The sequence below is a fragment of the Haemaphysalis longicornis genome, unplaced genomic scaffold (assembly GCF_048455015.1).
Source record: "Haemaphysalis longicornis isolate Haplotype H1 unplaced genomic scaffold, Haemaphysalis longicornis Haplotype H1 scaffold_4, whole genome shotgun sequence".
In the NCBI taxonomy this organism is placed as follows: Eukaryota; Metazoa; Arthropoda; class Arachnida; order Ixodida; family Ixodidae; genus Haemaphysalis; species Haemaphysalis longicornis.
Window position 1 is genome coordinate 73,072,930 of NW_027526361.1, and position 24,583 is coordinate 73,097,512.

Below are 24,583 nucleotides of genomic sequence, written 5' to 3' on the forward strand. Positions count from 1 at the left end.
TCAGACTAGGCGAAACTCAACAGTTCTCGCTCACGATGTCGAGCACATGCGGCAGGCTTCTCAGGCATGCAATATATCGCTCAGTATTCGCGTAAAGAAAAAATAATAAAATAAGCATCGAAACCGCGTGATGGATAAGGCGCCGGTGAACAATAGGAACCTCGCCCACCCACTTATGTTCTTGTAAAGATTAGTCTTGCAGCTGCCCTCGAAAGGGGTAGGGGGTTGCCGTTATCAGAGGGCTAAGGATTGCGTCAGACTAGGCGAAACTCAACAGTTCTCGCTCACGATGTCGAGCACATGCGGCAGGCTTCTCAGGCATGCAATATATCGCTCAGTATTCGCGTAAAGAAAAAATAATAAAATAAGCATCGAAACCGCGTGATGGATAAGGCGCCGGTGAACAATAGGAACCTCGCCCACCCACTTATGTTCTTGTAAAGATTAGTCTTGCAGCTGCCCTCGAAAGGGGTAGGGGGTTGCCGTTATCAGAGGGCTATTGATTGGATCAGACTAGGCGAAACCCAAAAGTTCTCGCTCACGATGCCGAGCACATGCGTCAGGCTTATCAGGCGTGCAATATATCGCTCAGTATTCGCGTAAAGAAAAAATAATAAAATAAGCATCGAAACCGCGTGATGGATAAGGCGCCGGTGAACAATAGGAACCTCGCCCACCCACTTATGTTCTTGTAAAGATTAGTCTTGCAGCTGCCCTCGAAAGGGGCAGGGGGTTGCCGTTATCAGAGGGCTATTGATTGGATCAGACTAGGCGAAACCCAAAAGTTCTCGCTCACGATGCCAAGCACATGCGGCAGGCTTCTCAGGCATGCAATATATCGCTCAGTATTCGCGTAAAGAAAAAATAATAAAATAAGCATCGAAACCGCGTGATGGATAAGGCGCCGGTGAACAATAGGAACCTCGCCCACCCACTTATGTTCTTGTAAAGATTAGTCTTGCAGCTGCCCTCGAAAGGGGTAGGGGGTTGCCGTTATCAGAGGGCTATTGATTGGATCAGACTAGGCGAAACCCAAAAGTTCTCGCTCACGATGCCGAGCACATGCGTCAGGCTTATCAGGCGTGCAATATATCGCTCAGTATTCGCGTAAAGAAAAAATAATAAAATAAGCATCGAAACCGCGTGATGGATAAGGCGCCGGTGAACAATAGGAACCTCGCCCACCCACTTATGTTCTTGTAAAGATTAGTCTTGCAGCTGCCCTCGAAAGGGGTAGGGGGTTGCCGTTATCAGAGGGCTATTGATTGGATCAGACTAGGCGAAACCCAAAAGTTCTCGCTCACGATGTCGAGCACATGCGGCAGGCTTCTCAGGCATGCAATATATCGCTCAGTATTCGCGTAAAGAAAAAATAATAAAATAAGCATCGAAACCGCGTGATGGATAAGGCGCCGGTGAACAATAGGAACCTCGCCCACCCACTTATGTTCTTGTAAAGATTAGTCTTGCAGCTGCCCTCGAAAGGGGCAGGGGGTTGCCGTTATCAGAGGGCTATTGATTGGATCAGACTAGGCGAAACCCAAAAGTTCTCGCTCACGATGTCGAGCACATGCGGCAGGCTTATCAGGCGTGCAATATATCGCTCAGTATTCGCGTAAAGAAAAAATAATAAAATAAGCATCGAAACCGCGTGATGGATAAGGCGCCGGTGAACAATAGGAACCTCGCCCACCCACTTATGTTCTTGTAAAGATTAGTCTTGCAGCTGCCCTCGAAAGGGGTAGGGGGTTGCCGTTATCAGAGGGCTATTGATTGCGTCAGACTAGGCGAAACTCAACAGTTCTCGCTCACGATGTCGAGCACATGCGGCAGGCTTATCAGGCGTGCAATATATCGCTCAGTATTCGCGTAAAGAAAAAATAATAAAATAAGCATCGAAACCGCGTGATGGATAAGGCGCCGGTGAACAATAGGAACCTCGCCCACCCACTTATGTTCTTGTAAAGATTAGTCTTGCAGCTGCCCTCGAAAGGGATAGGGGGTTGCCGTTATCAGAGGGCTAAGGATTGCGTCAGACTAGGCGAAACTGAACAGTTCTCGCTCACGATGCCGAGCACATGCGGCAGGCTTCTCAGGCATGCAATATATCGCTCAGTATTCCCGTAAAGAAAAAATAATAAAATAAGCATCGAAACCGCGTGATGGATAAGGCGCCGGTGAACAATAGGAACCTCGCCCACCCACTTATGTTCTTGTAAAGATTAGTCTTGCAGCTGCCCTCGAAAGGGATAGGGGGTTGCCGTTATCAGAGGGCTAAGGATTGCGTCAGACTAGGCGAAACTCAACAGTTCTCGCTCACGATGTCGAGCACATGCGGCAGGCTTCTCAGGCATGCAATATATCGCTCAGTATTCGCGTAAAGAAAAAATAATAAAATAAGCATCGAAACCGCGTGATGGATAAGGCGCCGGTGAACAATAGGAACCTCGCCCACCCACTTATGTTCTTGTAAAGATTAGTCTTGCAGCTGCCCTCGAAAGGGGTAGGGGGTTGCCGTTATCAGAGGGCTAAGGATTGCGTCAGACTAGGCGAAACTCAACAGTTCTCGCTCACGATGTCGAGCACATGCGGCAGGCTTCTCAGGCATGCAATATATCGCTCACTATTCCCGTAAAGAAAAAATAATAAAATAAGCATCGAAACCGCGTGATGGATAAGGCGCTAGTGAACAATGGGAACCTCGCACCCCCCCTCCGCCCACCCACTTATGTTCTTGTAAAGATTAGTCTTGCAGCTGCCCTCGAAAGGGGTAGGGGGTTGCCGTTATCAGAGGGCTAGGGATTGCGTCAGACTAGGCGAAACTCAACAGTTCTCGCTCACGATGCCGAGCACATGCGGCAGGCTTCTCAGGCATGCAATATATCGCTCAGTATTCCCGTAAAGAAAAAATAATAAAATAAGCATCGAAACCGCGTGATGGATAAGGCGCCGGTGAACAATAGGAACCTCGCCCACCCACTTATGTTCTTGTAAAGATTAGTCTTGCAGCTGCCCTCGAAAGGGATAGGGGGTTGCCGTTATCAGAGGGCTAAGGATTGCGTCAGACTAGGCGAAACTCAACAGTTCTCGCTCACGATGTCGAGCACATGCGGCAGGCTTCTCAGGCATGCAATATATCGCTCAGTATTCGCGTAAAGAAAAAATAATAAAATAAGCATCGAAACCGCGTGATGGATAAGGCGCCGGTGAACAATAGGAACCTCGCCCACCCACTTATGTTCTTGTAAAGATTAGTCTTGCAGCTGCCCTCGAAAGGGGTAGGGGGTTGCCGTTATCAGAGGGCTAAGGATTGCGTCAGACTAGGCGAAACTCAACAGTTCTCGCTCACGATGTCGAGCACATGCGGCAGGCTTCTCAGGCATGCAATATATCGCTCAGTATTCGCGTAAAGAAAAAATAATAAAATAAGCATCGAAACCGCGTGATGGATAAGGCGCCGGTGAACAATAGGAACCTCGCCCACCCACTTATGTTCTTGTAAAGATTAGTCTTGCAGCTGCCCTCGAAAGGGGTAGGGGGTTGCCGTTATCAGAGGGCTATTGATTGGATCAGACTAGGCGAAACCCAAAAGTTCTCGCTCACGATGCCGAGCACATGCGTCAGGCTTATCAGGCGTGCAATATATCGCTCAGTATTCGCGTAAAGAAAAAATAATAAAATAAGCATCGAAACCGCGTGATGGATAAGGCGCCGGTGAACAATAGGAACCTCGCCCACCCACTTATGTTCTTGTAAAGATTAGTCTTGCAGCTGCCCTCGAAAGGGGCAGGGGGTTGCCGTTATCAGAGGGCTATTGATTGGATCAGACTAGGCGAAACCCAAAAGTTCTCGCTCACGATGCCAAGCACATGCGGCAGGCTTCTCAGGCATGCAATATATCGCTCAGTATTCGCGTAAAGAAAAAATAATAAAATAAGCATCGAAACCGCGTGATGGATAAGGCGCCGGTGAACAATAGGAACCTCGCCCACCCACTTATGTTCTTGTAAAGATTAGTCTTGCAGCTGCCCTCGAAAGGGGTAGGGGGTTGCCGTTATCAGAGGGCTATTGATTGGATCAGACTAGGCGAAACCCAAAAGTTCTCGCTCACGATGCCGAGCACATGCGTCAGGCTTATCAGGCGTGCAATATATCGCTCAGTATTCGCGTAAAGAAAAAATAATAAAATAAGCATCGAAACCGCGTGATGGATAAGGCGCCGGTGAACAATAGGAACCTCGCCCACCCACTTATGTTCTTGTAAAGATTAGTCTTGCAGCTGCCCTCGAAAGGGGTAGGGGGTTGCCGTTATCAGAGGGCTATTGATTGGATCAGACTAGGCGAAACCCAAAAGTTCTCGCTCACGATGTCGAGCACATGCGGCAGGCTTCTCAGGCATGCAATATATCGCTCAGTATTCGCGTAAAGAAAAAATAATAAAATAAGCATCGAAACCGCGTGATGGATAAGGCGCCGGTGAACAATAGGAACCTCGCCCACCCACTTATGTTCTTGTAAAGATTAGTCTTGCAGCTGCCCTCGAAAGGGGCAGGGGGTTGCCGTTATCAGAGGGCTATTGATTGGATCAGACTAGGCGAAACCCAAAAGTTCTCGCTCACGATGTCGAGCACATGCGGCAGGCTTATCAGGCGTGCAATATATCGCTCAGTATTCGCGTAAAGAAAAAATAATAAAATAAGCATCGAAACCGCGTGATGGATAAGGCGCCGGTGAACAATAGGAACCTCGCCCACCCACTTATGTTCTTGTAAAGATTAGTCTTGCAGCTGCCCTCGAAAGGGGTAGGGGGTTGCCGTTATCAGAGGGCTATTGATTGCGTCAGACTAGGCGAAACTCAACAGTTCTCGCTCACGATGTCGAGCACATGCGGCAGGCTTATCAGGCGTGCAATATATCGCTCAGTATTCGCGTAAAGAAAAAATAATAAAATAAGCATCGAAACCGCGTGATGGATAAGGCGCCGGTGAACAATAGGAACCTCGCCCACCCACTTATGTTCTTGTAAAGATTAGTCTTGCAGCTGCCCTCGAAAGGGGTAGGGGGTTGCCGTTATCAGAGGGCTATTGATTGCGTCAGACTAGGCGAAACTCAACAGTTCTCGCTCACGATGTCGAGCACATGCGGCAGGCTTATCAGGCGTGCAATATATCGCTCAGTATTCGCGTAAAGAAAAAATAATAAAATAAGCATCGAAACCGCGTGATGGATAAGGCGCCGGTGAACAATAGGAACCTCGCCCACCCACTTATGTTCTTGTAAAGATTAGTCTTGCAGCTGCCCTCGAAAGGGGCAGGGGGTTGCCGTTATCAGAGGGCTATTGATTGGATCAGACTAGGCGAAACCCAAAAGTTCTCGCTCACGATGTCGAGCACATGCGGCAGGCTTCTCAGGCATGCAATATATCGCTCAGTATTCGCGTAAAGAAAAAATAATAAAATAAGCATCGAAACCGCGTGATGGATAAGGCGCCGGTGAACAATAGGAACCTCGCCCACCCACTTATGTTCTTGTAAAGATTAGTCTTGCAGCTGCCCTCGAAAGGGGTAGGGGGTTGCCGTTATCAGAGGGCTATTGATTGGATCAGACTAGGCGAAACCCAAAAGTTCTCGCTCACGATGCCGAGCACATGCGTCAGGCTTATCAGGCGTGCAATATATCGCTCAGTATTCGCGTAAAGAAAAAATAATAAAATAAGCATCGAAACCGCGTGATGGATAAGGCGCCGGTGAACAATAGGAACCTCGCCCACCCACTTATGTTCTTGTAAAGATTAGTCTTGCAGCTGCCCTCGAAAGGGGTAGGGGGTTGCCGTTATCAGAGGGCTATTGATTGGATCAGACTAGGCGAAACCCAAAAGTTCTCGCTCACGATGCCGAGCACATGCGGCAGGCTTCTCAGGCATGCAATATATCGCTCAGTATTCGCGTAAAGAAAAAATAATAAAATAAGCATCGAAACCGCGTGATGGATAAGGCGCCGGTGAACAATAGGAACCTCGCCCACCCACTTATGTTCTTGTAAAGATTAGTCTTGCAGCTGCCCTCGAAAGGGGCAGGGGGTTGCCGTTATCAGAGGGCTATTGATTGGATCAGACTAGGCGAAACCCAAAAGTTCTCGCTCACGATGTCGAGCACATGCGGCAGGCTTATCAGGCGTGCAATATATCGCTCAGTATTCGCGTAAAGAAAAAATAATAAAATAAGCATCGAAACCGCGTGATGGATAAGGCGCCGGTGAACAATAGGAACCTCGCCCACCCACTTATGTTCTTGTAAAGATTAGTCTTGCAGCTGCCCTCGAAAGGGGTAGGGGGTTGCCGTTATCAGAGGGCTATTGATTGCGTCAGACTAGGCGAAACTCAACAGTTCTCGCTCACGATGTCGAGCACATGCGGCAGGCTTATCAGGCGTGCAATATATCGCTCAGTATTCGCGTAAAGAAAAAATAATAAAATAAGCATCGAAACCGCGTGATGGATAAGGCGCCGGTGAACAATAGGAACCTCGCCCACCCACTTATGTTCTTGTAAAGATTAGTCTTGCAGCTGCCCTCGAAAGGGGCAGGGGGTTGCCGTTATCAGAGGGCTATTGATTGGATCAGACTAGGCGAAACCCAAAAGTTCTCGCTCACGATGTCGAGCACATGCGGCAGGCTTCTCAGGCATGCAATATATCGCTCAGTATTCGCGTAAAGAAAAAATAATAAAATAAGCATCGAAACCGCGTGATGGATAAGGCGCCGGTGAACAATAGGAACCTCGCCCACCCACTTATGTTCTTGTAAAGATTAGTCTTGCAGCTGCCCTCGAAAGGGGTAGGGGGTTGCCGTTATCAGAGGGCTATTGATTGGATCAGACTAGGCGAAACCCAAAAGTTCTCGCTCACGATGCCGAGCACATGCGTCAGGCTTATCAGGCGTGCAATATATCGCTCAGTATTCGCGTAAAGAAAAAATAATAAAATAAGCATCGAAACCGCGTGATGGATAAGGCGCCGGTGAACAATAGGAACCTCGCCCACCCACTTATGTTCTTGTAAAGATTAGTCTTGCAGCTGCCCTCGAAAGGGGTAGGGGGTTGCCGTTATCAGAGGGCTATTGATTGGATCAGACTAGGCGAAACCCAAAAGTTCTCGCTCACGATGCCGAGCACATGCGGCAGGCTTCTCAGGCATGCAATATATCGCTCAGTATTCGCGTAAAGAAAAAATAATAAAATAAGCATCGAAACCGCGTGATGGATAAGGCGCCGGTGAACAATAGGAACCTCGCCCACCCACTTATGTTCTTGTAAAGATTAGTCTTGCAGCTGCCCTCGAAAGGGGCAGGGGGTTGCCGTTATCAGAGGGCTAAGGATTGCGTCAGACTAGGCGAAACTCAACAGTTCTCGCTCACGATGCCCAACACATGCGGCAGGCTTCTCAGGCATGCAATATATCGCTCAGTATTCGCGTAAAGAAAAAATAATAAAATAAGCATCGAAACCGCGTGATGGATAAGGCGCCAGTGAACAATGGGAACCTCGCACCCCCCCTCCGCCCACCCACTTATGTTCTTGTAAAGATCAGTCTTGCAGCTGCCCTCGAAAGGGGTAGGGGGTTGCCGTTATCAGAGGGCTAAGGATTGCGCCAGACTAGGCGAAACTGAACAGTTCTCGCTCACGATGCCGAGCACATGCGGCAGGCTTCTCAGGCATGCAATATATCGCTCAGTATTCCCGTAAAGAAAAAATAATAAAATAAGCATCGAAACCGCGTGATGGATAAGGCGCCGGTGAACAATAGGAACCTCGCCCACCCACTTATGTTCATGTAAAGATTAGTCTTGCAGCTGCCCTCGAAAGGGATAGGGGGTTGCCGTTATCAGAGGGCTAAGGATTGCGTCAGACTAGGCGAAACTCAACAGTTCTCGCTCACGATGTCGAGCACATGCGGCAGGCTTCTCAGGCATGCAATATATCGCTCAGTATTCGCGTAAAGAAAAAATAATAAAATAAGCATCGAAACCGCGTGATGGATAAGGCGCCGGTGAACAATAGGAACCTCGCCCACCCACTTATGTTCTTGTAAAGATTAGTCTTGCAGCTGCCCTCGAAAGGGGTAGGGGGTTGCCGTTATCAGAGGGCTATTGATTGGATCAGACTAGGCGAAACCCAAAAGTTCTCGCTCACGATGCCAAGCACATGCGTCAGGCTTATCAGGCGTGCAATATATCGCTCAGTATTCGAGTAAAGAAAAAATAATAAAATAAGCATCGAAACCGCGTGATGGATAAGGCGCCAGTGAACAATGGGAACCTCGCACCCCCCCTCCGCCCACCCACTTATGTTCTTGTAAAGATCAGTCTTGCAGCTGCCCTCGAAAGGGGTAGGGGGTTGCCGTTATCAGAGGGCTAAGGATTGCGCCAGACTAGGCGAAACTGAACAGTTCTCGCTCACGATGCCGAGCACATGCGGCAGGCTTCTCAGGCATGCAATATATCGCTCAGTATTCCCGTAAAGAAAAAATAATAAAATAAGCATCGAAACCGCGTGATGGATAAGGCGCCGGTGAACAATGGGAACCTCGCCCACCCACTTATGTTCTTGTAAAGATTAGTCTTGCAGCTGCCCTCGAAAGGGGTAGGGGGTTGCCGTTATCAGAGGGCTAGGGATTGCGTCAGACTAGGCGAAACTCAACAGTTCTCGCTCACGATGCCGAGCACATGCGGCAGGCTTCTCAGGCATGCAATATATCGCTCACTATTCCCGTAAAGAAAAAATAATAAAATAAGCATCGAAACCGCGTGATGGATAAGGCGCTAGTGAACAATGGAAACCTCGCACCCCCCCTCCGCCCACCCACTTATGTTCTTGTAAAGATTAGTCTTGCAGCTGCCCTCGAAAGGGGCAGGGGGTTGCCGTTATCAGAGGGCTAAGGATTGCGTCAGACTAGGCGAAACTCAACAGTTCTCGCTCACGATGCCCAACACATGCGGCAGGCTTCTCAGGCATGCAATATATCGCTCAGTATTCGCGTAAAGAAAAAATAATAAAATAAGCATCGAAACCGCGTGATGGATAAGGCGCCAGTGAACAATGGGAACCTCGCACCCCCCCTCCGCCCACCCACTTATGTTCTTGTAAAGATCAGTCTTGCAGCTGCCCTCGAAAGGGGTAGGGGGTTGCCGTTATCAGAGGGCTAAGGATTGCGCCAGACTAGGCGAAACTGAACAGTTCTCGCTCACGATGCCGAGCACATGCGGCAGGCTTCTCAGGCATGCAATATATCGCTCAGTATTCCCGTAAAGAAAAAATAATAAAATAAGCATCGAAACCGCGTGATGGATAAGGCGCCGGTGAACAATAGGAACCTCGCCCACCCACTTATGTTCATGTAAAGATTAGTCTTGCAGCTGCCCTCGAAAGGGATAGGGGGTTGCCGTTATCAGAGGGCTAAGGATTGCGTCAGACTAGGCGAAACTCAACAGTTCTCGCTCACGATGTCGAGCACATGCGGCAGGCTTCTCAGGCATGCAATATATCGCTCAGTATTCGCGTAAAGAAAAAATAATAAAATAAGCATCGAAACCGCGTGATGGATAAGGCGCCGGTGAACAATAGGAACCTCGCCCACCCACTTATGTTCTTGTAAAGATTAGTCTTGCAGCTGCCCTCGAAAGGGGTAGGGGGTTGCCGTTATCAGAGGGCTATTGATTGGATCAGACTAGGCGAAACCCAAAAGTTCTCGCTCACGATGCCAAGCACATGCGTCAGGCTTATCAGGCGTGCAATATATCGCTCAGTATTCGAGTAAAGAAAAAATAATAAAATAAGCATCGAAACCGCGTGATGGATAAGGCGCCAGTGAACAATGGGAACCTCGCACCCCCCCTCCGCCCACCCACTTATGTTCTTGTAAAGATCAGTCTTGCAGCTGCCCTCGAAAGGGGTAGGGGGTTGCCGTTATCAGAGGGCTAAGGATTGCGCCAGACTAGGCGAAACTGAACAGTTCTCGCTCACGATGCCGAGCACATGCGGCAGGCTTCTCAGGCATGCAATATATCGCTCAGTATTCCCGTAAAGAAAAAATAATAAAATAGGCATCGAAACCGCGTGATGGATAAGGCGCCGGTGAACAATGGGAACCTCGCCCACCCACTTATGTTCTTGTAAAGATTAGTCTTGCAGCTGCCCTCGAAAGGGGTAGGGGGTTGCCGTTATCAGAGGGCTAGGGATTGCGTCAGACTAGGCGAAACTCAACAGTTCTCGCTCACGATGCCGAGCACATGCGGCAGGCTTCTCAGGCATGCAATATATCGATCACTATTCCCGTAAAGTAAAAATAATAAAATAAGCATCGAAACCGCGTGATGGATAAGGCGCTAGTGAACAATGGAAACCTCGCACCCCCCCTCCGCCCACCCACTTATGTTCTTGTAAAGATTAGTCTTGCAGCTGCCCTCGAAAGGGGCAGGGGGTTGCCGTTATCAGAGGGCTAAGGATTGCGTCAGACTAGGCGAAACTCAACAGTTCTCGCTCACGATGCCCAACACATGCGGCAGGCTTCTCAGGCATGCAATATATCGCTCAGTATTCCCGTAAAGAAAAAATAATAAAATAAGCATCGAAACCGCGTGATGGATAAGGCGCTAGTGAACAATGGGAACCTCGCACCCCTCCTCCCCCCACCCACTTATGTTCTTGTAAAGATTAGTCTTGCAGCTGCCCTCGAAAGGGGCAGGGGGTTGCCGTTATCAGAGGGCTAGTGATTGCGCTAGACTAGGCGAAACCCAACAGTTCTCGTTCACGATGCCGAGCACATGCGTCAGGACCGGGCGTTTGCCGCCAGGGTAGCCGAGTGCAAGCGATAAAGCGTGAGACACATGAACGGCTGGTGCATTTATCACATTTGTCACCCATGATTCCGCACGCCCATGCTGTAGGGACCGCTGGCAACATGTACCTACCAAGCGGAGAGCGCACGGGTGCGCGGCAGCGGCGGCGGCGGCGGCGAGCTGCTCACTACAAAATACACGGAATGGCCACTGGCGCCAGCCCAGTGCTTTGAAGGAAGCTTTCTCAGCGATTCACCTTCGGGTTCGGAAAGATGGCACGACTCCATCTGGCTTGCCAATCGCTCGTCGTGAGCATCCTCCGATCAGCGAGCGACACCAAAACCGGTCCTAACAATCAGTCGTAACGATCAGTCGCACAGGAATCGCATGTACCAGTCCTCCATGTGTCTCGCGCTTAAGCTCACCGAGACAAGGCAAATTTTAAACCTTCCCCCATCAGAATGTGTAGGGGGGTACAACAGTAGCGCTGTACATACACATTCGCAAGGCGGGATGGCGTTCATTTCTTTTTTTCTCTTCCTTTCTTTAGTCCTCCTTTTATGTGCAGCACGGCAAAAACAAAAGCACAGATCGAAAAAAGACATCCCACGACTTTTCAGACCGTTCTTTCTTGTTTATTTTGTTGGCCCAAATAAAAATATTTTCCCGCCACCAACGCTTTTCAGACCATTCAATCTCATAGTGGTCGCTCATTGAGGGCCATGTTTTCCATCATTTCCAAGCGTAACCCTGGGGTGGAACTTCTAGCTCGGCCTTCTCACCACGTTCGCTCGGGATTTGAAATTAAGGCTCCTTCAGGGCTTGACACCATGCAAACTAAGTAATCTTCACTTCCCCCTTGCAGATGCGGAGATACGCACCGGACATCAACTGGATTAGTGTTACGGCACCCAGCCTACAACAAAAGGGAGAACTGGACGAATTCTTCCAGACGTACCTGAGCAATTACGACCAGTCCATCAACGTCACAGAATACAAAACGCTCATCGGAGCGGCTGAGGCAAAACGTACAAACATAAGTATTCAAGTGAACGTTTGCGTATTTAGCTTTCCTACGCTCGTTTTAACATGTGTGCTGCTTAAAACGCAATTGAGTTATGTCTGTCTGTACATGCCTGCTCATGGAGCAGAAATGAAACCACCATGCCTGGGAGGAGTCTGGGGGAATGAGTTCGGTTCCCATCTCGAGGATCAGGAGTACCTCATCTCCAGGGCGCGGGCTGCTGTGGGGCCTTAAGGCGTCCGCGACGTAGGCCGCCACTTACTGTTTTCCTCTCTTTTATGGTATACAAGAAACAAATGTGAATCCTCCTGCTGTGCCTTCTCATCGGTTTCTGATTTTTAAAGTGAAGGGTCAGCTGGGATGTAATTGCATTGTCTTGATGGAGGCTACAGCTGTACTTTGGCTGCTTGCCTACTATCGGAGAAAAAAACTAGGACACCTCAGCACTTCCTATTGTTTGTGAATGCGAAAGCATCAACGTCCAGCTGAACGCCTTAAACGCGTTGTTTCGCTTCGCGTGGTCCAAGGGCTTTGTACTTTTGCCGCTGGAGGTGCTTCCCTCTGAGATCCTTGCGCTGCTGAGCACGAGGTCGCGGGTTCGATTCCCGGCCGCGGCGGCCGCTTTTCTGATGGAGGCGAAAAGCAAAAACGCCCGTGTGTACGAGATTTCGGCGCACGATAAAGATCCCCAGGTGGTCAAAATTAATCCGGAGCCCTCCACTACGGCGCGCCTCATCGCCTGCGTTGCGTTGGCGCGTTAAACCCTACAATCAATCAATCAACCTCTGAGATCTGTCCTAATGCTTTCGAATGGCTTCGATCTGCCTACTACGCATTGGGCCGCTGCTCGTTCATTCCACCGTGAAATGGGAGAATTAACACTGACAAATTTCGCTTTTTGTGCTTGGTCTCCTTTGTCTGCGGATCGGGCTGGTGCAGGCATCGCTTGCTGCAGTCGAGGTTCAGGTCGCGCACTGTAACGCCACGCGAAGAGAATAGTTTTTTAAGGGGCGAAGCCCCTTAAGGGCTCTGGCTATCGGCATCTCCTGTTGTCATCGTCGTCTCATGTAGTCGCGATACTTAAACACGGGGACAATTTTTACTGCAAAGCAATATATGTCTAACCCCCCTGCCACCCAGTTTTCATTCCGGTGTCATCGATTTACTCGCGGGGCTCCTCCTTATTACCGCTGACACGTCTTTCGCAACTATTTTTCCCCTCGCCTCCACCGATGCCACTTTGGGAAAGTTGCGCAGTTGGCAGCTAACTGCGGCTATCAGATGATTGCGAAAAATAAACAGAAGCGCGGATGGGCCTAAAAAATGCACAGACGATTACTATACTCTCTAATATGAAATTCTTGTTCAGCGAGAGCTGCAGTCTTTCCGGTCAGGGCGCATTTTGGTGCGCCTCAAGAAGTGTTGGCGTGATCAGCGAACGCACGGCGGCGTGGCCTACTCTGCTGCAACCATGCAGCGTGCCCCCGCCGCTAGCCTGCATGTGGTAAATCGTGTTTGAACCTCCCGCGCAAATTTCACGTGGTTCGTATTAGCTTCGCACAAGGGAGCAGCGAGCATGTTGTTGCAAATTGTTTTTGAACTTCCAGCACAAATTTCACGTGGTTTGGATTAGCGAAGAATGGAACAGCGTCTGGGGAAGGTGTCAGGTGGAGGGCGCCCCTTGGTAGCGACGCATGAGATGTGCGAAGGAAAGGCACTGAGAGAGATGACACCGTAGCTGCACGCGTGGTACTCCACCTCACCCTTCGCTAGACGCTCCTCTCCGTTTTCTTTCTTTCGTCACTGCGGCGTTCGCTCACTCGATTACGCGGACATAAACAGACACCGCTCCCGCGAAGCCCAGGTAACGGCTGCCAAAGGGCGTCCCACTAAAACTACCGAAACCCGCCGTCATCGTTTGCGCTCACAGTACACTTCGCAACGTAGCTACGAATTCCTCCCGGTTGAAGCGAAACATGCCCAGTTGGAACGCCGGGTGAGCCCATCTTTCTTTTTCAGCTTGGAAGGCCTTCCAAGCGACATTTTCACTGGTGTCTTTCACGCTTAAGTATGCGCAATCACCGGTTGCCGGTTTCTGCGTGCACGGTTTTCGGGTGGAAAAAGGGGGGCGTGCACACACAACTAGGCTTCATGCCGCTACCGATGAAATGCTGGTTGTGCTGGTGGCAGATTTACATGTCGAAATTACATAGGGGGGCGTGTACACACAACTAGGCTTCATGCCGCTACCGATGAAATTTCGGTTGTGCTGGTGGCAGATTTACATGTCGAAATTACATAGGGGGGCGTGCACACACAACTAGGCTTCATGCCGCTACCGATGAAATGTTGGTTGTGCTGGTGGCAGATTTACATGTCGAAATTACATAGGGGGGCGTGCACACACAACTAGGCTTCATGCCGCTACCGATGAAATTTCGGTTGTGCTGGTGGCAGATTTACATGTCGAAATTACATAGGGGGGCGTGCACACACAACTAGGCTTCATGCCGCTACCGATGAAATTTCGGTTGTGCTGGTGGCAGATTTACATGTGGAAATTACATAGGGGGGCGTGCACACACAACTAGGCTTCATGCCGCTACCGATGAAATTTCGGTTGTGCTGGTGGCAGATTTACATGTCGAAATTACATTTCTGAATGCCCTTAGACAATTGTCCTCCTTAATCGAGTGGTTCGGATGTGGGTTGATGTGCTACACAGACATCTTACACAGGCAGTAAGATGCCTTCGAGGGGGAAGGGAAGCGGGCAGCCACGTGTTTGTACGCGAGAATGGAGCGCAAGAGCTCCATGTTTTAAATCGTTATGGGACGGATGAATGCCGTTCGTTTGGAGAAAGAAGAGCAAGAACTGAAGCGTTCGGCCGAACACAAGCACGAACGACGGCAAAAAGAACGGAAAGCTGCTGGCGATGCCGTTACCGCCTTAAGTTCAGCTCGTCGAGTAGCAGTGAATCCCTCCCGGTTGAACAGCAATTTGCCCGCTTGAAGTATCACTTCTTCAAAGGGCTTTCAGGAGAGATTTTCGGCGGCGGCTGTCACTTCTAAGTACGTGCACATGCACATGAACGGTTGCCGGGTTATGCGTGCGCAGGTTTGTAGTTGAGATTATTAGTGTTAAGTGGTTCCACTTGTATAAATGTGCTTTAAAATATAAAGAGGAGTGCGAAAAGTTTTGAACTTATATGGCAGATTTCCTGACGAGAATTTGTAACTTCGCGCAGCTCCGTGTAAACACGTCTGCCATGACGGAAAGCTTCTCGAGGCTTCCATTCGAGAAAATAAACTAACATGATTTCAAAGATTTGTGGAACGCTCCCTGTCCCCTTCAGAAATCGTCAAGCACAAGCAGAAGGTTTTTGTAGACGGGTTTGTGTTACGGATATGTGTTACGCTCGAGTACCCACCGTCTGCCGACGCTAGGCTTGTTAGGGTCGGGTGGTCGGTCGAAGGAAGAAAAGGCATACTTTCCTGCTGCTGGGGCCTCGTTGATCAGCGAAGAGGAGCTACAAGGCCCGGACATTGAACTGCGCTCGCGTTGACTCCTGCCACTACCCCAGACTGGGGGAGATGGGCCATGGAAATGGCTTAAATACGGTTCAACGGCAGAGAGGGCAGCCCCGCCTCAGCAAAACGTGATTCCTCCTCTCACCGGCGTTTTTCCGGCGCCCAATCAGCGCACGCCGAATGGCAAGAGAGAGACTTACAATATTTGAATAAACTTATACACTCCATGCTTAGCCCGTCCTTAGGTTTCACGTTAATGGAGATGTCTTTCTTAGTTCTACTTGAGATGTTAGACCTCCAAGCAAAGTCCTAATTTGGGACATCCGAGGCAGGTTTATTTTTTCTGTTGTGGTCGGTGATGCCACACGCCAGCTTTTAATGCGTACCATTCTTTGCTGGGTATTACCAATTTCACACCATGCAGGGCCTTGCATTTGCACAAGGTTTGGTTTGTGGTTTGCGGGAGAGGAAAAGGAAATGAAAGGCACTAGGGATATTTTGAGCTCGGCAGGGAGCTCACCTGTATACAACCCAGTGGAGGGGAAGGAAAGTAGAGGGGAAGTGGCAGGATAAAGCAGCGAGTGACAGAGGGAGAGTGAGAGAAAAAGGTACATAGAGTCCTAGAGTCAGTCAGTCAGTCCTAGAAAGAGTCAGTCCTAGAAAGCTGTCAGTCCGGGCACATCAGTTCGGGTACTGCACTCCGGGCTACAGCCGCTGCGTGAGGCCGGTCGTCTCCAGGTAATGGAGCAGATGGGCGAAGACTTCCCGTTGGGTTGCCGCAGGCCCCTCCGGGAATAGAAGGTCCTCCATGCCGGCGCTGGGAAGGCCTCGGCGCTGGAGCGCTCGGTGGAACTCTGCTCTCGGCCCCACGTGGCGGGGGCAGAAGCAGAGTTGGTGATCCAGCGTCTCTGGTCCCGGGCCGTCCAAACATTTGGGGGAGTTCTTGCGCCCGTGTCGGTGCAGGCGCTTCGCCACATTGCAGCAGTCGGGCCGCAAGCGGAGAAGCAGGCTGCGGGCATCCCTGCTGATGCGTGCAGGCAGCGGCTGTGGCGCCAGGCCACTAACAACGCGAGGGCCGGGGTGCATCGCATGCACCATGCGGGCCAGGGCAGTGCTGGCCTCGTCGAAGGCTGTGACGTCTTAGGAAACTGGGGTGCCCTCCTGGTGGGTCGCCCTGGCTCGGGGGTCAGTCCTCGTTGCCCCGGATGCCACTGTGGCCTGGCAACCAGTGAAGCCGCAGGTCGCAGCCTCGGGAGGCCACAGTGTGCAGCTTGGCTGCAAAGGAGAGCTCTGGGTAGCCGCTGCTATTGGTGGGCTGGTCGGCCGCGTGCAGCCGCAGCAGGGCAGTACTGTAGTTAGTGAGGATGACCACACCGCTGTGGTTTTGGGGACCCTTCTCTGGGAGGAGGTCGGCGGCCAGGTGCAGCGCTGCGAGCTGCGCCTGTGTGGAAGAAGTGGGGAAAGGCAGGTCCGGCTGGCTCCCAGCTCAGGTACCACGCATGCAGCCGCCACGTAGCACATGCTGTGCATGACGAAGCCGTCCGTGAAGAGATTGAGGTAGCTGCCAAGCTCGTCCTGCAGCAGGGCGGCCGCCTCATGGTGGATGGCCTGGAGCAGTGTGGTCCGCTTTTTGCGGACCCCGCGGAGGGTCGTGGTGATCTGCAGGGCCTCTCCGGCGTCTGGTGGTGGCGGCTCCAGGAGGGGTCGGTGCGGCATCTCGATCCCCTCCTCGAAGATAGTGAGCAGTGCTCTCATGCGCGAGTTGGGCCAGCTACGGAACCCCTGCAGGAACGCAGCCCCGTCGCGTGCGATCATCAGACGCTGGATGTGCCGCAGCCCCGTCTGCAATGCCCGCATCTCGATGGACCAGGTGTCCGCCTCGGTGTAAGTGCCCGCCACCGGGTACGTGGAGGGGTGTCCCAGGCAGAGGCGAATGGCGCGGCGCTTGTCGATCTCCAACTCCTGCCAGCGTCGAGGTCACAGGTAGGCGAGTGGAAGCGCGTACAGCACAGCTGCGGAGGTCATGCCGTGGAACACGCGCTGCGCCACTTGGTATGAGTAGCCATTGCCTCGAGCCAGAAGCTGCCGCACCCCTTGGAGCACCCGAGCGCTGTGTGCCCGGAGAGCTTTGACGGCCGGCAGCCATGTGAGCCGGCAGTCGATGAGCAGCCCCAGATACTTCACGGTCAGCCACCAGGGAAGAGGCTGTCCATTGAGTGTGATGGGCAGGGCCTGCGTTTTGGCCTGCAACTGCTCCCAGAGCGTCCTGGAGGCACGCCTTGACTATGTGGCAGTCTTTGGTGGGGCAATGAGTCCAGAGTGCCACGTCGTCAGCGTACATCACCACCTCCACCGGGTATCGCAAGGTTGAGGGACGCAGTCGGGGAGAGGAGCCAGCACCAAGTTGAATAAGAAAGGGCTTAGCACGCTCCCCTGGGGAACACCGGAGCGGACGTCTCGAGGACTGCTGGTCGCCCGGCCGACCCTCACTCGCAGTGTCCGGTCACGCAGAAATACACGGTTGTAGCCTCGGAGGCGTCCCACAACGCCCATGCCGTCCAGGGCCTCCAGGATGGCCTCGCGGGCGACCGTGTCGAATGCCGACCACATATCCAGCAGGCGCACGAAGGCCACGTCCTTGTCGTGGCGGGCCTGTTCCAGCATAGAGATAACGCCCTTCAGGGAGTCAGCCACGCAGCGGTGCCGCCTGAAGACGCTTTGCTGCTCCCGGAAGACACCGCTGTGGTCTGCGATCCACTCAAGGCGGGCCAGGGCGGCACTCTCCATGACCTTTCCAGCAGCCGACATCAGGGACACGAGTCGGTAGGACTCTGGCTCCGTCGGGGGCTTGCCGACCTTGAGAATTGGAGAGATGAGCCCCACGAGCCAGGGTGGTGGGAGGACACCAGTCTGCCAGACCCAATTATACAGTCGCAGAAGCGGCTCCCGCTAAGTCACGCCCAGGTTCCGCAGCATCGGGCACGTCATCCAGTCGATACTAAGAGCACTCCGCCCCTTGGGGCAGCGATTCAGGGCGGCTTGCAGCTCACGAAGTGGGATGTCTGTGGAGCAGAGGGACACCACTCTCTGATCGTGTGGGGCTGCTGGCGCCTCATCCAGAGAGGCCGCAGGAACTGGAGGCGAGGTTTGAGCGGCCCTGGCAAACTGGTTGGCGAACAGCTCCACCAGGGTTTCCTCGGTGATGCCCAGGGATATGGCGACCGCGAGCAGGGGACGCCAGCTGGTGGTGGTAGGCCCCAGCAGAGCCTTAAAGATAGGACAGGCTCTGCCCGGGATCCTGTGAGAGTCCATGCATGAACACAGCGACTCCCAACCCTGCCTGCGACGCTGCCGTGCCCGTCGGCGACATTGGGCGTCTGCCCGCCCGGTACTCCGTCCAGTCCTGTGGGCGCTTGCTTCTCATAGCCTTCTTCTGTAGCTGGTTGCGGCGGGCCCGAAGCCGAAGTAGGTCCATGTCCGGGAGTGGCGTGCAGTGAGGTACCTCTCCCAGTACCGTTGCCTTGTCGGCGCTCTGCACGATGGCTGCGGGGAAGCCGACTTCTGGGTCCTCAGTGCATTTGGTCATTTCCTTGCAGAAGTCAGCCCAGCTAGTGACAGCGTAAGCCCTTGTGTCGGCTCGCTTGCGGGGGTTCCCGGGGGTGACCAGTATGTGGTAGTGGTCATAACTGCACGTGCTGGCGGCGGTCTCCCAGGAATAGGCGCACCGCTGCGTTACCAGGGTTAGGTCGATGCATGACTGCTGGACCGTGCCACGACGACGACAAGGGCGGACGAAAGTAGGGCTGCCGGTGTTGGCCACGTGCATTCCACAGGAAGTGGCGGCGTCCAGCAGCTCCCATCCTCTTCCGGTGGCTCGCTGACTCCCCCAGGCCTGGTAATGGGAGTTGAGGTGACCGCACACTACAGCGTCCGCGCCCAGGTTTGCGCGCAGCCGGCACAGCGCCACAGCATCCCGTGGTTTCTGCGGCCGCATGTACACGCTGGCCATGGTGGTGTCCGTTGTCCCCATGCGCACCTTCACGTCGGCACACTCCATGGGGCCGTCAGCAGCTGGGGCCAGGTCAACAGGAGCGCTGTTGAGTGTTGCCCGCACATAGACGGCTGCCCGCGACTTTCCCTGTGGGTGGGTGGCGTCGCGGCATGGTGTGCTGCTGCAAGACCTCAGGCGGCAGCTGGTGGCGCTGAGATGACACACGTAACCCGGCAGGCGCGGTGTGTCGCCGTAGATGTACACCTCCTGAAGTGATAGCACGTCGGAGAACTCCCGCAGCAGGTGCTCAATTAGCTCCGCGCTGCTGCGGTCCAGGCCGTTGCAGTTCCACTGCAGGATGCGTGGCCGCTCGCCTTTCCCACGCGGTCTGCTAGCCATGGTGGAGGTGGGCGGAGGGTTTCAGGAGGGCCTGGGCGTCTGTGGCGCCATCCGTGCAGTGTGTGCGCCAAGGCCAGGAGGACGGGCATCAGCTGTGCCCCAGGGCCAGGAGGATGGGGATCAGCTGCTCTGGGCCGGGGGCTGGAAGCGGAACGACTGGGGCTGTGGGCAGAGCGGGCTGCTGGGCAGTGGGACGCCTGGCTGCTTCCCGCTGTGCTGCAGACCAGGGCTGCAGTCGTCCCTGGGGGGCAGTCTGCTGCGTCTGTGGGCCAAGCCGCGTCGCCTGACCATTTCGGCGTAGCTGGCTGCGCCGGTCGGACCGACTCCTCAACCTCCGCATGTGGCACTGGCTTTCGCGCCTGGGCAAGAGCATATTGGTGAAATTAACAAATTGAATCGTTATAACAGAATATTAATAACAGAAAATACAGAATATAAAAAATTCGAAGGGGTACTAGGAAAATCACATATGCATATTATATACGGTCTTCCAGAAATGGAGGAACAAATTAAATATCTCGGAAGAGATTCATGGAAACACAAACATAAAATTGCCAAAGCGGATCCACCGCGTAACGCGCCGCATTTCCTAAAGACGCGTAATAGGGCCATTTGACACATGTAATCGTTATAATAGTGTAAAGGCCGGTAATTAATCGAATACTATTTTTTAAACAAGAACTGGAAAATATGAAAAATGGGAAAACTCCAACAAAATAGAAATATGCATCTTATACACCACCCATAAACACGAAAACAAAAATTAGCAGTGGCTTAGCTCGGCTATGCAAGGATAAAAGTAGCGTGAGCTAAGGTTCAGGGGGTTATTCTCAGGTTTCCTGGTTGTCTAGGGTTAGCTGATTATCATGCTTACGGCTGCTAAAAGGATTTCTAATCCAATTCAATCCAATCCAATCCAATCCAATTCAATCCAATCCAATTCAATCCAGTACAGCCCGGTCCGGTCCGGTCCAGTCCGGTCCGGTCCGGTCCAGTCCAGTCCTGTCCGGTCACTGCTCTTCGCGCAAGCGCAGCACGGCTGTCTAGGAGCCACGCGAAACGGCTATCAAGCGGCTCCGGCGCACCGTCACACTTGGCTACTGTGCAACGGAGGCGCACAGCTGGGCACGCGCCGGCGCCAGTGCGTCTGCCGCTGCTATGACTTTACTCCTCTGGAATGCGCAGACCGGCGAATGTGCAGACCCAATTCTCTACACACCCATACTCCAATTGGATTGGATAATCCAGACCAATACAATCAATTTTGCTCCAATCCAAATCCAAATCCAATCTAATCCAATCCAATGCTGCTCGCGCTTGCGCAGCACGCCCCTTCAAGGTCCACGCGAAACTGCTGAACCTCGGCCAGTGTAGCTTACGCTACAAAAATAAGCTATTACGAGAAAGGACCATCGATACACGAAAAAAATCGTAAAAACCCTGCAACAGTGTAACGGCGTGTATTTGCACACTAATGCATAATTGGGCGCTACGGGGAAGCATCGACGGACCTACATTCGCAGGGAGCAAGCACATGCGCGGCCAAGTCTTTTTTTTTCAGTTCAAAATCTTGTTCAATTTTTGAGTATTGCAGAGCTATATTAAAATATTTTTTTAGTTCATTTTACTTTCGGGAAACTGTGCCGGTGAAATGCTGACATGAATGGTTGATAATGCTCTTAATACAGCCCCAATCTGGAGCTCTTCTAATGTGGATTTAAACGTCTATGTAGGCTGGTCATAATGCCAGTTACACAATTCGAAACAGACCAAGGCCGTACGCTCCTAAACTGCTTCTCGCTGCCAGGTTGCCTTACGCTCGTCGGTAGAACTTCATTTCATTTATTGAAACCTTAAAGGCCTGGAGGCATTGCATAAGGCGGGGGCAAACATTGCCTGGGAAGTTCTTAATCACAAAAAGAAGGAAGGAAGAAAAATGGAAAAGTGGTGGACAATAACAACAAAGGAACAACGATCAGAAAGAAGCAAGCGGTACAAAAATCGAAATCACAGTTATTAAAAAAAGGCAAGCAACCAACACACATGATTAAACATTGCTACTAGCAGGGTTCAAGTAACAAAAAAACCTTCTAGGTAAAATGATTTGTTAGTTTTTCGCGGAAGGCCTTGCGGTCCGTGGTCGAAACAATAAAGACTGGGAGATTGTTTCACAGGGTTATTGCATTAGAAAAAAAATATTTCATCTCAGATGTGCGACAGTGAATGTGCGCGATTGGACTTCTGTGGTTGAGTCGCGGCGAGATTCTAGGCGGAGCTCTCGATAGAACTAGCGGAGCTGTCGAAGTTAATCAATAAGCGTAAGACAGCTGACATACGGAAGTATAATATGGAGAGGATCGAATACGCTGTAAAGAACGGAGGTAGCCTGAAAGCAGTGAAGAGACGTCTTCGCGTGGGGAAAAATCAGATGTATGCACTTAAGGATAAGCAAGGCAATGTCATCACAAATGGGGATAAAATAGTCATAGTGGCCGAGGAGTTCTATTGGGATCTGTACAGTAGCCGGGACATCCAGGATAATGCCGAAAGAGACAGTAGTTCAGAGGAGATAGACATCTCACCAGTAACGACCGAAGAAGTAAGGAAAGCTTTGAAAGAAACGAAAGGGGGCAATGCACCTGGTGAGGATCAGATAACAGCAGACCTCTTGAAGGATGGCGGAGAAATTGTACTTGAAAAACTGGCAAACCTGTATACGCAATGCCTAATGACCGCAATGGTACCGGAATCTTGGAAGAACGCGAACATCATCCTAATTCATAAGAAAGGCGACATGATTAACTTGAAAAATTACAGGCAGATCAGCTTACTGTCAGTCGTCTACAAGGTACTTACCAAGGTAATCGCTAACCGAATCTCTGCAACCTTAGATTTCAGTCAACCTAAAGAACAAGTAGGGTTCCGTAAAGGTTATTCAACAATTGACCATATTGACACGATCAATCAGGTGATAGAGAAGTGCGCTGAGTATACTGAACCCCTATATATAGCCTTCATAGATTATGAGAAAGCATTTGACTCGGTCGAAACCCTAGCAGTCATTCAGGCATTACGGAACCGGGGGGGGGGGGTAGATGAGTATTATGTAAGAATACTAGAGGATATCTACAATGGGTCTACAGCTACCATCATCCTCCATAGGGAGAGCAGTAAAATACCTATAAGGAAGGGTGTCAGACAAGGAGACACAATCTCTCCAGTGTTATTCACAGCATGTTTACAAGAAGTATTCAAAACATTGGATTTGGAACAGGTGGGGGTAAGGGTTAATGGAGAATACCTCAGTAACCTCAGATTTGCTGATGACGTTGCCTTGCTAAGTAACTCGGGGAACGAATTGCAAAGCATGCTTTCCGCACTGGGCGAACATAGGAACAGTGGGCCTGAAAATTAATATGCAGAAAACTAAAGTAATGATCAATAACCTCGGGACAGCACAGCGGTTTGAGATAGGTGGCGAGGCAGTGGAAGTGGTAAGCGAATATATCTACTTAGGCGAAGTTGTGACCCCAGATCCCAACCATGAGGCAGAAATAATTAGAAGGATCAGAATGGGGTGGGGTGCATATGGCGGACATTCTCAGATAATGAATAGCAGCCTACCATTGTCGCTGAAGAAGAAAGTGTATGACAGCTGCATCTTACCGGTACTCACCTACGGGGCAGAAACGTGGAGGCTCACTAAGAGGGTTCAACTTAAATTGAGAACGACTCGGCGGGCAATGGAGCGGAAAATGATAGGTGTAATATTAAGGGACAAGAAGAGAGCGGAGTGGGTCAGAAAGCGAACTGGTGTTAAAGACATATTAGTAGAAATTAAGAAGAAGAAATGGACGTGGGCAGGGCATGTAATGCGAATGCAAGATAACCGCTGGTCATTAAGGGTAACAGAGTGGATCCCTAGAGAAGGCAAGCGTTGCAGGGGGCGGCAGAGAGTTAGATGGGCAGATGAGATCAAGAAGTTTGCGGGGATAAATTAGTCACAGTTGGCACAGGACCGAGGTAATTGGAGAATAATAGGAGAGGCCTTTGCCCTGCAGTGGACGTAGATAGGCTAGTGATGATGATGATGATGAGATTCCAGGTGGTGGCTGAAGACGAGGGTTCCGCGCGATTGGGGGATAGTAGAAAGAGTGAAGCATGCAGAGACGCGAGATGATACGACGTGATTCGAGGCTAGGAAGGTCGAGTGTTCGTTTTAGTTCAGTGATGCTGGTTATACGCCAGTAGTTTGACATGATAAAGCGTGCAGCACGGTTCTGCATGGATTCTAATTTGTAGGTCAGATAAGCTTGGGAGGGATGCCAGATAGATGAATCATATTCCAGTTTAGGCCGGACGTATGCTGATACGCTAGTTTTTTAATAGCGCCCAATGCGGATCTGAGATTGCGACGAAGAAAATTGATTGATTAATTGATTGATTGATTGATTGTAGGGCTTAACGCGCCGACGCAACGCAGGCGATGAGGCGCACCGTAGTGGAGGGCTCCGGATTAATTTTGACCACCTGGGGATCTTTAACGTGCGCCGCAATCTCGTACACACGGGCGTTTTTGCTTTTCGCCTCCATCAGAAAAGCGGCCGCCGCGGCCGGGCGACGAAGAAAACCTAGCGTGCTTGAGGCATGTGCGCATATTGTTTCAATATGAGTAACCCATGATAATGACGATGTATAGTGAACGCCGAGATATATATATATAGCAGTCTCTTCGGGTTATTTCAGTCGAGTTTATATGGTATGAGCGATTTGGGCTACTGCGCTTACGCGAAAAGGACATATATT

The 24,583-nt window shown here is 51.3% G+C and overlaps 1 protein-coding gene across 1 annotated transcript in view; it reads left to right on the forward strand.

Annotated features, from left to right (window-relative positions):
- Nucleotides 1-24,583, forward strand: part of LOC144179789 (neprilysin-1-like) — a 70,845-nt gene that overhangs the window by 12,596 nt on the left and 33,666 nt on the right. Inside the window, exon 4 of the mRNA XM_077708225.1 lies at nucleotides 11,699-11,861. Coding sequence (XP_077564351.1) covers nucleotides 11,699-11,861 — 163 coding nt within the window. The remainder of the gene's footprint in view (nucleotides 1-11,698; nucleotides 11,862-24,583) is intronic.